The following is a 15,183-nucleotide window of genomic DNA, read 5'->3' as shown; positions in this document are numbered from 1 at the left end:
CTATAGTAAACAATCTGTAGTTCCATCATGTGTGCCGTCTCTGAATCCCTCCCAGTGTCGGTCCTGTTGGGCACATCCCACTGGGTAAAAAAAGGAGGTCAACCAGTTACACGTGCTTTTAGACTGAACGATTATCATTCAAAAAATCGTTCAAACCAGCGAAAGTGAACGATAATTGTTTGGTCTAAAGGCAGCCAACAACTGAACGAACGATAATCATTCACAAAAATTATTGTTGGCTCGTTCATTAATAGTTTGGTTTAAACAGCGCGTGATTAGTCCTTTTTCATTCCCTTATGCAGCGGAGGTAAAAGACTGAATGATTCTTGTTTGAATACGCCAAAGATGTATCTGCCTGTCTAAGCAGGCTGCACGAGAGCGAACAAGCTAATTTGAACGGCATTCGCTCGTTCAAGTGCTAATTGGCTAGTCTACAAGAACCCTAAAATGATATATATTCAACTAGTACAATACTTAGAACACTTCATAAGCGTTTTTGTAGATATTTGGGAGCTTTTAAAGAAAAAAAAAACCATCTAGGGACGACCCTCTTAACACTACTTCTCTGATTACGTGTTGTCTTACATGTAGCCTATACAGTATCCTCAAGATTTATGAATTACAACTTCTTGCCTTCACAAGGTTGGACTTCAGATGCAGCAATTGGTTCACACACATCTATCTAACCGTGGTTCCTTGTCGTCAAGATCCGGTCTGTTACCAGGAGGATCCCGTTCACTAATTGATATGTTTCAAGAAAAAAGGAAAAATAAACCAGTCATGGAAGAAGATGGCAAAAGAGGTAATCTCTTATTGACAGTCCTCAGGTTGGATTGAGTTAGTATTTGGGAGTAGCACCAAAAGCAGAAGGTATTTCCATCCTAAAGGCAGTTACAGGGGTTTTGCAGGACTGCACTATACATGACCTATCTTCAGAAAAACGATAGTTGCTCATCGGGGGTCTGCCGCCCAGGACCCCATCAGTCAGTTGATCATCAGGCTGTTCAAAGGCAATTTGTTGCTGGAAACTTGCTGCTCTGAATACACTGCAGTGGTCCTGGATGGCAATCAGCAGGGGCCCTTTACTTGCAATATCATCCTGCGATATTGTAGTATGGACAGAGCTGTGTCTTTCCGGCAGTACATCGGCTCTGTAGAGTTCAGCAATCAGCTGTTGGGTAGGTATCTCACGTGGCAGACCACCGCCAATTAACTATTGATGATTAATCCTGAAGATGGGTCATGAGTTGTTCAGTCCTGCAAAACTGCTTTAATCCATATTTAAAGACATCGGTCGGAGACATGCAAAGTGTTCTATGATGGATTTCAAAGCCATTCTCCAGGTATACTCTCCCGCCACATCTAACCTTAGGTTTGGAGAGACGTAACTTCATACTGAGCAGGGCACTTGCCGAGACAGCCATCTGATACTGGGACCCATGCATTAAACTTGCTGGTTGTTGGATGGTTGCCTCAGCAGCTGTCCCACCCAGCATGCAGTTGTCTCTCTCTATGCCCGATGTCAAATCAGGCGGATTATGCCCTAATAACTCCTTTTAATTTCCATCATATTCTTTGCATATTGTCCATTTTTTTAAGAGGACCTTCCTTCTCCATAATTTTTGTCACAGTTTTTGACATCCCAAAAAAGTTTCGCTGTATTGAAAACACTCTATAGTCCCCTTACATATTTTCTCTCATATTTTCACTTAAAAATGTAATTTACACATGTTTGCCTCCACAGTCATTGTTGCTGCTTTCGACGTTGAAATTTCATCAGCCTCAGACTCACATTCTTCAGTCTCATCGGGCCTAAAGAATCTCAGTTCTAGTCAGGACCCAAGCACTAGCAAAGCAGAACCTCCTGGAAGGAAGAACGGTTTTCATTCCCCAGTCAGCATGAGATCAAGAGTTAATTTTACAATTGAAGTTCCATCCCCTTCACAAGTAAGCCATTGTCCGTGGTTATAATTGTAGAACAAGACCGTTATATTTACATGCATTTTGGATGCCCTGATGTACAGTAGGACTTGTAAAGTCATAGCTTAATATTTAACGTTGCTACTTTGTAACATTTGTGTTTTTGTTTTTTTGTTTTTATATGACCACATTGGAAAACCTTTTCAAGATGTACTGTATATGGTGCTGATATGCACTGAACACTTGTCTAATGGTAATGCAAATTTTGCATTGCAGGTCGACCCATCTGTTTTAGAAGCACTACCCCCTGATATCCGGGAACAGGTGGAACAGACGTTTGCCCTACACCACAAATTGCCCGTGCTCCAAGGAAAAAAAGAAAATAGTTGCAGTACTATTGGACTGCAAGAACAGCCAGTGGCAACTGTCCTTCTACAGATCCCACCACTTTCAGAACAAGCTGAAGAGTCTGGCATTAATGTCATTGCTCTTCCAGCTTTTTCACAGGTAAGACCCTGGTTTCAGAACTGGTGCGCTGTGGCATTATTTTTGGCCACAACTCCTATTTGGAACATTCATGGCTGTGGATTACAATGAATAATTGAGGCATATTATAGAAGGTAAAGTTCTTGCAGTCAGATACTTATTGGGGGGGAAAATGAACAGTTGTTTCTCACAGTGTTATAAACAGGATGGTGTTCCCCATAAATAACAGAATTCATTTTTAAAATAAAAGCTGTAGCAGTTCAGAAAAATGTGGCATAAAACAGATGTAGATGTAAACTGTCTGTTTACACATTGGATCACTTTGTTTATCAGGTGGATCCGGAAGTATTTGCAGCCCTGCCTGTCGATCTCCAGGAGGAATTAAGAGCTGCCTATGGTCAAAGAAATAAACATTCTGAAAACTGCATTAATCTGAACCCAACTGTAGGTAAGACAACATGAATATTAGTAATTCTACAAATTTCCAAAAGTGCCCTGAACAAAGTCAGGAAGTCTTCCACAGCAGTCTGAGAAGTGTCCACCATTGATGTTTCCACTATTATCATCATTATCTGTTATCATGGCTTTATATGACTTATTTTCCCTGCACTGATAAGAGTAGCTAATTATAAGCCATTGTCCAGAATGCTTCAGTTTTTTTCTTGTTTTTTTCTCATCTCTTTCAGTTTCCAAAAATCCTTTGCTGCAACTCAAAAAACCTGCGATGAAGTCAAAAAAAAGGAGTCGAAAGAAACATGAAGTCAGTCCTGCAAAAAAGTTGCATAGTCCTTTGAAAAACAAACTTTTTAGTAGCCCTGCTAAAAACTTTGCAGCAAGCGAGAGTCCTCAAAAGTTTAAAGATGCCCCACTCAAACTAGAAGCCATACTTCCCGGGCAGTCTCAGGTAAAATGATTATTGTATACATTTTAAAAGGGAACCTGACATGTTCAGAATGCCAGAGGGCCCTAACAAATTGATATATTGTTTTGTTAGAAATGATTCAGTATAACTGGTATTTTGTTCCTTAACATCTCTGCTCATTCTGAGCTTTGAGGTCCAGTGGGCGGAGCTATCAGTGATTGACAGCTGTTTCTGTTTGCACAATTATAGTCACACCGCCCGCTGGACTCTTAAGCCCAGAATGAGCAGAGGTTTAGATCAACAAATGACCAAGTGTACTGAGTTTTTACTAACCAAATTATATAGCAGTCTGCTCATCCTCCTCTACATGCTGCATGTAGATTGGACTGGATTTTCAATGTGACGGATTTGCTTTCATAAGGAATATTTCTCTGTGCTTTGTATTAGGAAAGGCTTGTTTCAATGATCCAAACTAACCAATATTTCAGAATCTATTCATATAGAAATAACATATAACTGTTGTAGTGTTTCTTGTATGAGAAGTGCATCATTTCATCACGTTTACTTATGCTTTAAGGTTGCAGTAGATCCCTCAACATCAAGTGTCCAAGGATCCGTGACTGAAGGGTGCAATTACAGATTAAAAGCTCCTAATCTGGCAGGTGCCATTGAATTTAATGATGTGAAAACATTGCTGAGGGAGTGGATAACTACAATTTCTGGTATGTACTTCAGGACACAAGAAAATGGTATTTACAGTATTTTCATGCAATACATACTGGGTAGTATAAGTATTCTCTGTTTGGCAGAAACACTGTTTTTAACTTCATAGTACAAAACTTTAGTTTTTTTTTGTTTTTTTTAAAGCTAATGTAATGAACTGCAATTGTAGCTCCTAAATATTACGAGCCTCATATATAAAACCCGCTTCACAGAATCCTCCACCTTACGGTTTTCTAAATTGTTTTGGAAAAATGACACACTGGCACAATTTTTCTCTATCTGCCTCACGGAAGTGTCATTGCAGCCATAGCAGACAGAGCGCTCTATATCTTAGGGCCCAAAGCGCATTTTTGGTATTAGTCCTAATATATAACACACAGACTGAAGAACACAGTCCACCTTAACCCTGTCGTGACCAAGTCCTTTAATGCCTAAATGTCATATCAAAATTTCATATTTTCAAAACATTGCATTCTAACAGTAAAATTTGATGCCTATTTTACGTGGCATAGATTGTGCTTTCTTATGGTACTAGAATTTTTTTCTAGATTTACGGAGAATGTGCAGAAATAGTATAAAATTCTAATTTTCTTCATTTTTTTTCTGTCTAATGTAATAAATTTAATCAAATTTATTTAAAAAATATATATGTTCTTACGCTTCTGAACATACCAAATATGTGTTCACTGAACATCAATCATCAATGGGAGACCTGGAAACAAAGGTTTCAATTTTTTTTTGTTTTGCCTGTCATTGGCTGATAATTTGGCTCATGTAACCACTATGTTCATCACTTTTCATTGGTAAGAGCTGATCATTACAGCTTAGGGTTGAACTGACAAATTGCTATACAATGAGATATGCCACTGAAATGGAGGATATGATAATAAACATATATATATATAATTACGTCCTAGCTGCACAGTGCATCAACAATTAAGCCCCCCTCATACTGGCGTTGCTGAAAGCACCACATTTTACTTTCGTTTTGAGCTGCGGCCAACGCCGGCTTTTAGCGCTCCTCATCATTGAGGACCGCGATCGAGTGTCTGTCTGAAGGTGTGTGATAGGCTTCATTGAAAATAATGGGAGCCTCTGAAAGTGCAGCGCTAAATGCTGAAAAAAGGTCTGTCTGAAGGAGGCCTTAGGATGTACATATACAGATTGTGGATGCAAAGGGGTAATAGATAAAACAAGGTCCCAGTGCTTTGTGAGCCTCACCACTTATTAGGGATTTCTTTTGTACAGTTTCTAAAATGAAAGTGCTGATTGAGAGCCGCTAAAGTCTTTCTTCCCAGATTATGGTATTTCCCCATATTTTACAGTAGTTGGGAAGTCATTAGCAGGCTGTATAGCAGAATGATAGATGGATGGCACATGTAGTTTACAATTTTGCAGCACTGAGGTCAGAAATGTGTCATAGCTCGCAGTGTAAAATAGAGCACTTATTTGCAACGTCTGTGAATTGCAGATGGCTGGAGAGTCTCATAATGTGTCAAGCATAAACCAGAAATGCGCTGTGAACAGAACCTAAGCTGTGTGCGCCTTTTTAATGCCATTTTTAGACTTGTAATTGTACGTCAAGTTACATAATCGATGGGACAATTTGTAGTAATATCTTTTATTTCTCACCAGATCCTATGGAAGAAGACATATTGCAAGTAGTGAAGTACTGCACTGATTTAATTGAAGAGAAAGATTTGGAGAAACTAGATCTGGTTATAAAGTACATGAAAAGGTGACTTGTTTTCTTTCATTCGTAACAAGGCCAATCAGCATGAGTTATATTACAGTGACGGACAATATAAGCCGGTGTTTTCTCACCTTTTCTGTCTCATTCACTGAAGAAAGGCAGAAAAGTTAAGAGTAATATCTTTATCTACCGCTCATCCTTTCTTTTTCAATAAACCATGAGATTGATAATAAAAAGTAGTTTTCTCCAATTGGCCACAAAATTGAGGTAAAAAAATCTGTACTTTTTTTTTTGCTTCCATTCCCTTTAATTATATAGATTAAAGAGCGGCCGCACTTCGGAGGCTCGTGCTTTGTTGGCTGTTTTCTGCTCCTACCAGCAGCTGAATGTGGCCCCATATAACGCTTATATAGTGCTATATGGGGCCAACTTCAACTGCCAGTAGGAGCTAAGAACAGCCGACAGAGCACGAGACTCCGAAGTACAAGCGCGGATGCTCTTTAAATACTGCCTTTTCGTGGTTTTATTTTTAATAAGTCTAGTATATGACAATGGAAGGATGGCCAGAGCACAATAATTGTGAATCATTTGTAATGCTTAATGCTTTTCTACTGTTCCAGGTTAATGCAGCAGTCTGTGGAATCTGTGTGGAACATGGCATTCGACTTCATACTAGACAATGTTCAGGTTGTTTTACAACAGACTTATGGAAGCACGCTGAAAGTAGTGTAAACGGCAATGAGAACGCCACATCTTCATCAAGCTGAGCCATAAGTGCTTGTGGAGCATTTGCATGGTTTTAAAAGCTTAAAAAAATCATTTTAAATTCTTTTAATACATAATTTTGTACGTTTTCTTCATAAAGTGCCAAATTTGTCAGTATTGCATGTAAATATGTGTTTCAGATTCTTTTATTGTAGTATAGGCTATTTACAAATTGTTTGTTTATAAGAGTTTTATGGATTTTTACAGTGAAGTGTTCACAAGTGTTTAATAAAGAAAAGTGCAATACACTGTTTCCTTGTTAATTACTAATGTATAAATTTAAAGGACTTTTTAAATCAACGGCCGGGCGAGGATGGGGGAGCACTGACAGGTCTCCGGGATGAGCCTATCTAATAGATAGGCTCACAGCGAAGAATCGCGGCATGCCGCAATTTAAATCCCACGAGCAGCGAATCGCTATGATTCTCCGCTCGTGGACGCCGGTGCTGCGCTTTCCATAGTAATTCTATGGAAAGCTTTACAGAGCATGATCCGTGACGGTGATTTATCGCAAGCAGATCATCGCCCGTGGACAGGCAGCCTAAGCCTGCCATATTGCAGTTTTTGCATTTTTACAGCAGAATAGACACCGTGGTTTTGCAAAACTTCAGCATTTTGACTCCTTCCCACATTGCAGATTTAGACCTCGGTCACACGGGCATTTTTTCGCGCGATTTGTGGACTGCATGACGGATGCGCATACGCAAATCGCGTGACTGGGGCCAACGATTTGCCGAAAAATCTGCAGCTAGCAGCGTTTTCGGCGAAACAGCCCCGATCAAAGGAGCGCTGCCCGCTACGATGTTCGCCCATTGAATTCAATGGAGCCGGCAATACAGCCAGCTCCATTGAAAGTAATGGGCTGCCGGCAAGCGCTGGATGAATTTTCGGGGAAGGGCATAAAATATAAGCCCTTCCGTGAAAAACATCCTGAAAATGTGTAAAAATAAAAAAAAAAAATGGTATAGTCCCCTTTTTCCTGCAGCCGGAGTTCAGCCGCGTCCGGCCGGCAGTTCTCCTGAACTGCTCTGTGTAGTATTCAGCTGTCATTCAATAGCTGAGAGCTGACTCTAATTGGTCCCTGCACTCACCCATTCATGAATTCATGAATGGGTGAGTGAGTGCTGCCTCTGATTGGCTGAGTGGGAGCTGCCTCTGATTGGTGAGGGCTGTGACCAATCAGAGGCAGCCCATACTACACAGAGCAGTTCAGGAGAACTGCCGGCCAGACGCGGCTGAACTCCAGCTGCAGGAAAAAGGTGAGTGTACATTTTTTTTTTTTTTTACACATTTTCAGGATGTTTTTCAGGGAAGGGCTTATATTTTAAGCCCTTCCCCGAAAATTCATCCAGTGCTTGCCGGCTCCATTGAATTCAATGGGCGAACATCGTTCTTCTCTGCCACAGCTGTTACAGAGGAGAACGATCTTTAAGTATATGTTCTCAATGGAGTCGGCGCTGCCGCCGCTGGACCCATTGAGCGCATATATAGAACACAGCGATGCGCAGAACGCGTTCTGCGAATCGTTGTGTCCTATAATTGATCGCACATCCGCATAAAAAGCGGACATGTGACCGATCCCATTGGGATGCATTGGGTCTATAGATCTGCAGATCGGACCAAAAAAAGGTCGTGTGACCGAGCCCTTAGGCAGTATTTTGCATCAACATTTGAAAGCCGAAAACAGAAGTGAATCTATAACAAAAGAAAGGAATAACCAATCTATATGTCATTCCTTTTGCATGCATTCCTGATTTTGGCTTTACAAATACTGCCCAAATCTGCAATGAACAAGTGAGGGAACACAGGCTTACAGCCCTTGTACACAGGCAAATGATCAGCCGAACAGATGTTTGTACCCAGTCGCCGCCCTGTAAAAACAAATCAGTGATAAGCTGAGAAATGAGCGAATTTCTAGTTTGTTGGCTGCTTGCATCTTCTATCTGAGCATAAAAATTGTTTATCTGCCTGTGTAAATAATAATGGAAACCATTATAGGCCGCCTGCACACGGCATAGTTCCCGCAGCGGATTCCGTCTATGACCGTGGCCCGCGACCCTGCTTAGATCTTTTTCTGTACTGCGGATGTTCGCAGCGCGCTACCATCGAACATGCGCAGTACCGATTTCTTTTTTTCAAATGTTTATTTTTCCCGCACCATCGCTAGGTGATGACGTGGAACCTGCGACCTTTCTGCAATGTCATTGCGGAAGGACTGCGGGTCAAACGGCTTTCATTGACTTCAATGGAAGCCGTTCGCGCTGAATCGGCACAAAAATGGAGCATGTGGTGGTTTTTCCTCCGCGAGCAGAAATCGCAATTTATTTCCACTCCTGTGCGGGGAAAAGTGATTTCGATAGCATGCTATGAGCGTTTTTTGCTGCGGATCTGCGGTGCGGATGCCTGCCACGCATTCTGCAGCAAAAATCTGTTCGTGTGCAGGCGGCTTTAATTTATGCAAACTGTTTATCCTTGGCAATTGCCCCTAAACAAACAAACAATATACATACTGTATTGTCAATCGGCACTAGAGATCAGCAAGCATAGTCATTAAGGGCAGATACTCGAGCGAGTATCGTCCTTTTTGAGTACCTACCTGATCGTCAGAAAAGATTTGGGTGCCGGCGGGGTGGAACGGGGGGAGATCTCTCTCCCCCTCCCCCCTGCTCACTCCCGCAACCTACCACTCACCCCCGCTGGCACCCGAATCTTTTCTGACAAGCGCGCAGGTACTCGAAAAGGACGATAGCCGCTGGAGTATTGTTCCTTAACGAGTATGCTCGCTCATCTCTAATCGGCACTCATTACGGGCAATTTGTCTGCCTGTGTCAAGCCAAAACCAGGAATAGAACCTGAACATGGAAAACATTGAAAAAATATAAAGGAAAGATCTGCACCACTTTTATGTGTTTGGACCCATTTCTTTTTTGGTTTGCAAACATTTATGAAGAATATGCATGTGTGAGCGAAGCGTCTAAGTCTATATTCCCTCATTCATGCATTAACCCCTTAAGGACACGGCCTATTTTGGCTTAGGGAACGCATCGATTTTTGCCAGATTTTTATCTCCATTTTTCAAAAGCCATAACTTTTTTATTTTTCCATCGACTTGGCTGTATGAGGGCTTGTTTTTTTGCGTGGCGAACTGTACTTTTTATTGGTGCCATTTTTGGGTACATAAACTATATTGGAAAACTTTTATAAAATAGTTTTATGATAGCAGGGAGAAAAAAAACGCATCAATTCTGCCATAGATTTTTTTTTTACAGCATTAATCATGCAGGATAAATAACAATAAATTTTTTTCTGCTGGTCAGTACAATTACAACAATATCAAAACTCTTATATTTTTTTTTAGGATTTTCCACTTTTCTGCAATAAGACCCCTTTTTTGGAATTCTTTTTTTTTTTTAATCGCTGCATTCAAAGTCCATTCAAAACATTTTTATCTTTCCATGGATGGTGCTCAGTGAGGGCTTGTTTTTTTTGCGAGACGAGCTGTAGTTTTTAGTGGTACTATTTTGCCTCATTTTTTTATGGGGGTGGCCCTATTAGTAATAGTAGCCCCCATTGCGGCCCCAGTAGTAATAATTTCCCAAAAAGTGGCCTCAGTATTAATGGTGACCCCAACAGTAGCTCCAGTAGTAAGAGTATCCTCCTTATTGGCCCCAGTAGAAATAGCAACCCCCAAAATGGCCCCAGTAGTAATAGCGACCCCCACAATGGCCCCAGTAGTAATAGCGACCCCCACAATGGCCCCAGTAGTAAACCCCCCCACACACAGTGGCTCCAGTAATAATAACCTCACAGTAGTAATACCCCCCCAATAATAACCCAACAGTAGGCCCAGTAGTTATGTTAACCCCACAGTAGCCCCAGTAATAAAAGGCCCTGAAACCCATATACTTACCTCCTCCTTGTAGTCTGCGCTGATGCCGGGTGCACACTGATGACAGTGTGTGAGCCCAAATGTTTCCTCCCTTCTCCTCTCCTGCGGATCTAAGGGGGAGAGTTCAAGGAAGGTGGATCCCGGGTGCGTACACTGGCCTCAGAGTGTGCACTAGGATCAGCGCCACTGCGTGTTTACCGGCCAATAATCACTATAGTGGTGAGCAGCAGTGTGGGCTCTGCGTGCCCCCTTCGGCATGCATGCCATAGGTTCAGAGCCCCTGACTATTGCTCACGGAGCCCCAAGGTCTCCATGGAACACAGTTTTTGGGAAATGCTGTTCTAGTGATATGTGTAATTACTGTTGTAGTAATAATAATATAAATGTGTTTCTTAAAGCAGCCTATGCAAATATATGTATGTATATATCCACCTTCATAGAAAATAGCTAGCAGTCAAATGGTTAACTGGTTCATTCTTATGCTGGTATCCTGAATTTACTCCTACACAAGTTCTACAAGGTCCTGAGATGTGTTTCTCATGAGCAACACCTGCGATGACCAGCGCTCATAAGGAGGGGGACTACTTCTGTTCTACTCCCTTGGATTCCTAAGTCCAGGCAGAGATATTGATAGTCTATTTTAGTTGCGTTTCCTAGAAATTACGTGTTCACATAGCAACATACACCTGGGGAGTAAACATATGTTAATCAGCAGCGTCCTTACATACTAGGCCAATCATGAGTTGTTGTGATGTTGGGAGGAGTTTGCATGTAATTGGTGTGTCATATTTAGTATAACTGTATTGTACTTCCTTACAATAAACCAGAAGGGTATGGGGGCTCAAGGGGAATTCCCCTAAGTTCAAATACATATATTCATGCATGAAGCTTCTCATTATAACCAATCTGGAGCAAACCAGTGAAATCTTCTGGAATATGATTAATTCCTATAACATTATAAAGAGGTAAACCAAAAAAAAGTGGGGGAAGCTTGTACTGCTGTTAGGACTAAGGGAAACAAGATTATTAAAAACAATCAGCAATTCCCACAGGAACTCAAATGATGGGTTCTAGCAAGTAGTAACCCCCAATGGCAGGGTCCCAAAGAAAACGTCGTTTAGAACTTGTGTCTAAAAGCTGCTCCATTTGAAAAACATTCACTTACTCTATAGTGATTGATAAAGGTGTTATGTGAACTCCAAATTGGTATTATTGTATCTTGTCACCACTGGAATTGTGGGTGGTGACAAGATACAGGCTGGGCACGCCCCCAGTTTTTAATTGGCTGCAGGGCTATCTCCCCTTGCTCAGGTGCTGTCCCCCACCGCTGTCCGCTAATCCTCCAGCCTCCCTCTGCAGCCTCCCTAGCGCTGTCCTGTGCAGTCTTACTGCAGTGTCCCCGATCACCTCCAGCCTCCCCGTCCCCATTCCTTACTCTCACCCAGCAATGTGCTCTCGAGTCCCTGATGCTGCGCCACCGCTCTCTGGTCCCACATGCTGCCAGTGCAGGAAGGCCCCCAGGGAAGCCACTCTTAGTGAGTGGTAGGACCTGAGAGCCTGAGCTGGGGGAACCAGCCCTGCGGCCAATTAAAAACTGGGGGCGTGCCCAGGCTGTCAAGCAGCCTGTATCTTGTCACCACCCACACTTTTGGTGGCGACAAGATACAATAATACCCTCCAAATTACTGCCAAATTAGATCTAAGGGAATTAGAGATCTTTGTGCCCACAAGGTAGCTACTGCACGAGTGAAATACACCTTAACAAAGGCTGGTGGCTCCAGACCTTGTGATGGATACGTTACTTGTATTATGTTGTTGATCCATTTACTCAATGTAGGCTTTGAGGCTTTATGGCCTCTACTTTTTGTGGAGAAAAGGATCAACAGGTTTTCATCCAGCCTGAACTCAAAGTAGATCCTGAAAATTCTGCTAATACCCAGCAAATGCAGGCAGTGTAATTATCTGGTTCCTGTTGGCAAAAGACGGAACCTTGGGCGTAAATGAAGGCAACAGCCTGAGCAATGCTTTATCTGGGAAAAAAGCTTGCATAGGACCTAGATGAAGCTAAGAATGCTTGCAGATCTCCAATCCTCTTGCCTGATGTTATTGCCATAGGAAATTATACTTTCATGGAAAGAAACATGTACTCTACTTTTTGGAATTGTTTGAAAAGGCAGGAGAGACAACCCACTGATAGTTCTCATTGTGGGATAGGCTTGAACACTAATGGTCTTTTTCTTGCTGCACCTCACAGCAATCTTGTCACCAGTGGCTCCTGGGAGATCCTTTTTTTTTTCTAAAACGGCAGACATTGAACCTTCAGGGTGGCCACACTTATGTCTTTATCCAGGCCATGCTGCAAGAAGTCCAGGATATTACTGACAGAGATGTTGGTATAATTAAGCCCATTCTTCTCACACTAGGTTATGAATACCTTTCTCATTCTAGAGTATGTTCTCTGGTGTATACTGTTGCAGTGTATTTAGCACTGCCTGAGAAAGTTCTCTAGATCGTAATAAGGACTGGTCAACCCCAAAGATGTAAGACTGAATCTCCTTAAGTGCTGACAAAGAGGAGTGCCCTGAGACTTCAGGTTCTGTATGGAGGAAAGCCTCCAATAGCATCATTGATTCACAGTCACGAGGTGGTAGAACTAAGACCACCTGGGCCAAAACAGAATGATGGCAATCACCCTGCTTATATAATCACAAAGAGAAAAAGTCCTCAGCGCTCCATTAATTTAAGTGTAAAAAAAAATATTGAGGATCTTACTTGTTTGGGGGTGCCGATTCCGTGGCACCCCTCTTATCCAGGAGAACTTCTATGGTGCAAGGAGATGCTTCTTTAATAAACTTCTTATTTTTATTGCGACGCGTTTCGGCTTATTCTTAAGCCTTTTTCAAGCATGCTTAAGAATAAGCCGAAACACGTCTCAAGCTACAGCTGCAGTCCAGAAAAGGCAGCCTACAGATGGCGGGTCGGATTCTCTCAGCGGGACCCGCCCCGCTCCCTGCAGGGACCAGCGCGGCACCCACCTCTCCCGCGGCTCCGGCTGTTTGATGTGCGAGCCCCGCACAGAAATGGAGCATGCTGCAATTTGTTTTCCGCGCAAGATTCGCGGCCGTCTGCCTAGGATTGCGTTTTCTATGGCAGCTTCCACGGGCGGAAATTCTGCGGAATTTCCGCCCGTGTGCAGGGGGCTAAATACTATGAATTGCATAGAACTGAGTGCACTTCTGTGAACTGCAATAGTAAAAATTGAAGTTATGCTACAAATTGTTTCTATGTAGCCCTGCCTGGTATTCATAAGCAAAACATTATTTCAAAGAAGCTAAATAGAAGTCTTTTCATTATCTTTTCTTTGTGTTTAGGATCCCCATGTGTTGAGATCACGGGTTGCCATGCGGGTGTCATGACAGCCGAGGGCCTTCTGAAAGCTCCCAGGGCTGGCATAGCAGAATGCCAGTCAGATTGCTGTATAATTCCTGTCAGATCGTAATATAATGTAATGCTATGGCATTATATCATACTGCAGGAGCAATCAAAGCATCACATGTTCTTGTTCCCTCTGGGGTCTAAAGTAAAAATAAGTTTTAAAAAGTTTTGATAATAATTAAAAAAAAAAAAAGAAGGTAAAAAAAAGTAAAAAAAAAAAACCTTTTGCCATATTTATAATAATACCTAAACAATAAAACAAAAATACATATTTGGTATCGTGCGGCCGTAAAAGTCCGATCTATAAAAGCAACGGATTATTTACCCCGCACGGTGAACATCGTCAGAGAAAAAAAAGAATGCCAGAATTGTGCTTTTTTGGTCACCCCGTCTCCAAGAACAAATGGAAAAAAAAAAGCAATCAAAAATTATGTATTTAAAAAATCGTATCAATGGAAACTACAGAATGTCCCTCACAAAAGCCCTTGCACAACTACGTTGATGGAAAAATAGAAAAGTTATTGCAGTCAGAAGAAAAATAATTTAAAAAAATTAAATATCTTTGAAAAAAATGAAAGTAGTACAGCAAAAAAACAAACAAACAAAACTATATATGCTTGGTATTGTAGTAATCTTACTGGCCCATAGAATAAAGTTATCAGGTCACTTGTCTAGCAGTTTGTGCGCCGTAGAAACAAGATGTACTCAAAGTATGTTGGAATTTAGTTTTTCCCATTTCCCTCCAGTTAGAATTTTTTATGTTTTGCAGTACATTAAATAGTATAATTAAAAAATACAACTCGCCCCGCAAAAAACAAGCCCTCAGACAGCTATGTCGATGGATAAATAAGAGTTACGATTTTTTAAGAGGGAGGAAAAAACAAATGTCCGCAAGGGGTTAATATGGTATGCAGCCTAATTAGTGCCAGGTATTTTCAATTCCCTGCAAAATTGCATAGTGTATTGCGCAATTACACAGGTATTGGGTGCTCACCAAAATGGAGCTGCTGCGTTTTTCAGGTTTTTTTTCACTTTTCATCTAAATGATAATTTTATAGGTGAGTTTATAAAACATCGTTCAGACCACACGCTGTGTTCTCCATGGGAGCAGGACTAGAGATGAGCGAGCACCCAAATGCGAGTCGAGCTTTTCGTAAAATTTAAGAGCTCTACTCGAGTACCGAACCCCATTGATTACAATGGGAGACTCGAGCATTTTTGTATGTGGGACTCCGGGTCCTGAGCTTTTTTTTCTTTTTCTAGGTTCGTTTCTCTCTCTTTCTCTCTCTCCAAAAAATTTGCGCTGCGTCGCGGTGGGGAGGGGCCAAAACAGGCACATCACATCGGGGAGGAGCCAAAAACTGGAGCGGGGTCGAACATGGGTTGATGCTCGTTCGAGTAACGAGCACC

General features: G+C 41.8%; 1 protein-coding gene across 1 annotated transcript in view; it reads left to right on the top strand.

Annotated features, from left to right (window-relative positions):
- Positions 1 to 6,695, top strand: part of REV1 (REV1 DNA directed polymerase) — a 45,437-nt gene extending 38,742 nt beyond the window's left edge. The window contains exons 16-23 of the mRNA XM_066577146.1: positions 643 to 802; positions 1,745 to 1,947; positions 2,197 to 2,427; positions 2,740 to 2,854; positions 3,093 to 3,310; positions 3,846 to 3,990; positions 5,627 to 5,729; positions 6,305 to 6,695. Coding sequence (XP_066433243.1) covers positions 643 to 802; positions 1,745 to 1,947; positions 2,197 to 2,427; positions 2,740 to 2,854; positions 3,093 to 3,310; positions 3,846 to 3,990; positions 5,627 to 5,729; positions 6,305 to 6,416 — 1,287 coding nt within the window. The 3' untranslated portion in view covers positions 6,417 to 6,695. The remainder of the gene's footprint in view (positions 1 to 642; positions 803 to 1,744; positions 1,948 to 2,196; positions 2,428 to 2,739; positions 2,855 to 3,092; positions 3,311 to 3,845; positions 3,991 to 5,626; positions 5,730 to 6,304) is intronic.
- Positions 6,696 to 15,183: the final 8,488 nt, after the last annotated feature.

This window comes from Eleutherodactylus coqui, chromosome 1 (genome assembly GCF_035609145.1).
Source record: "Eleutherodactylus coqui strain aEleCoq1 chromosome 1, aEleCoq1.hap1, whole genome shotgun sequence".
NCBI lineage: Eukaryota > Metazoa > Chordata > Amphibia > Anura > Eleutherodactylidae > Eleutherodactylus > Eleutherodactylus coqui.
The sequence above is the reverse complement of the archived record's forward strand: the minus strand, read 5'-3'. Positions and strand labels throughout refer to the sequence as shown.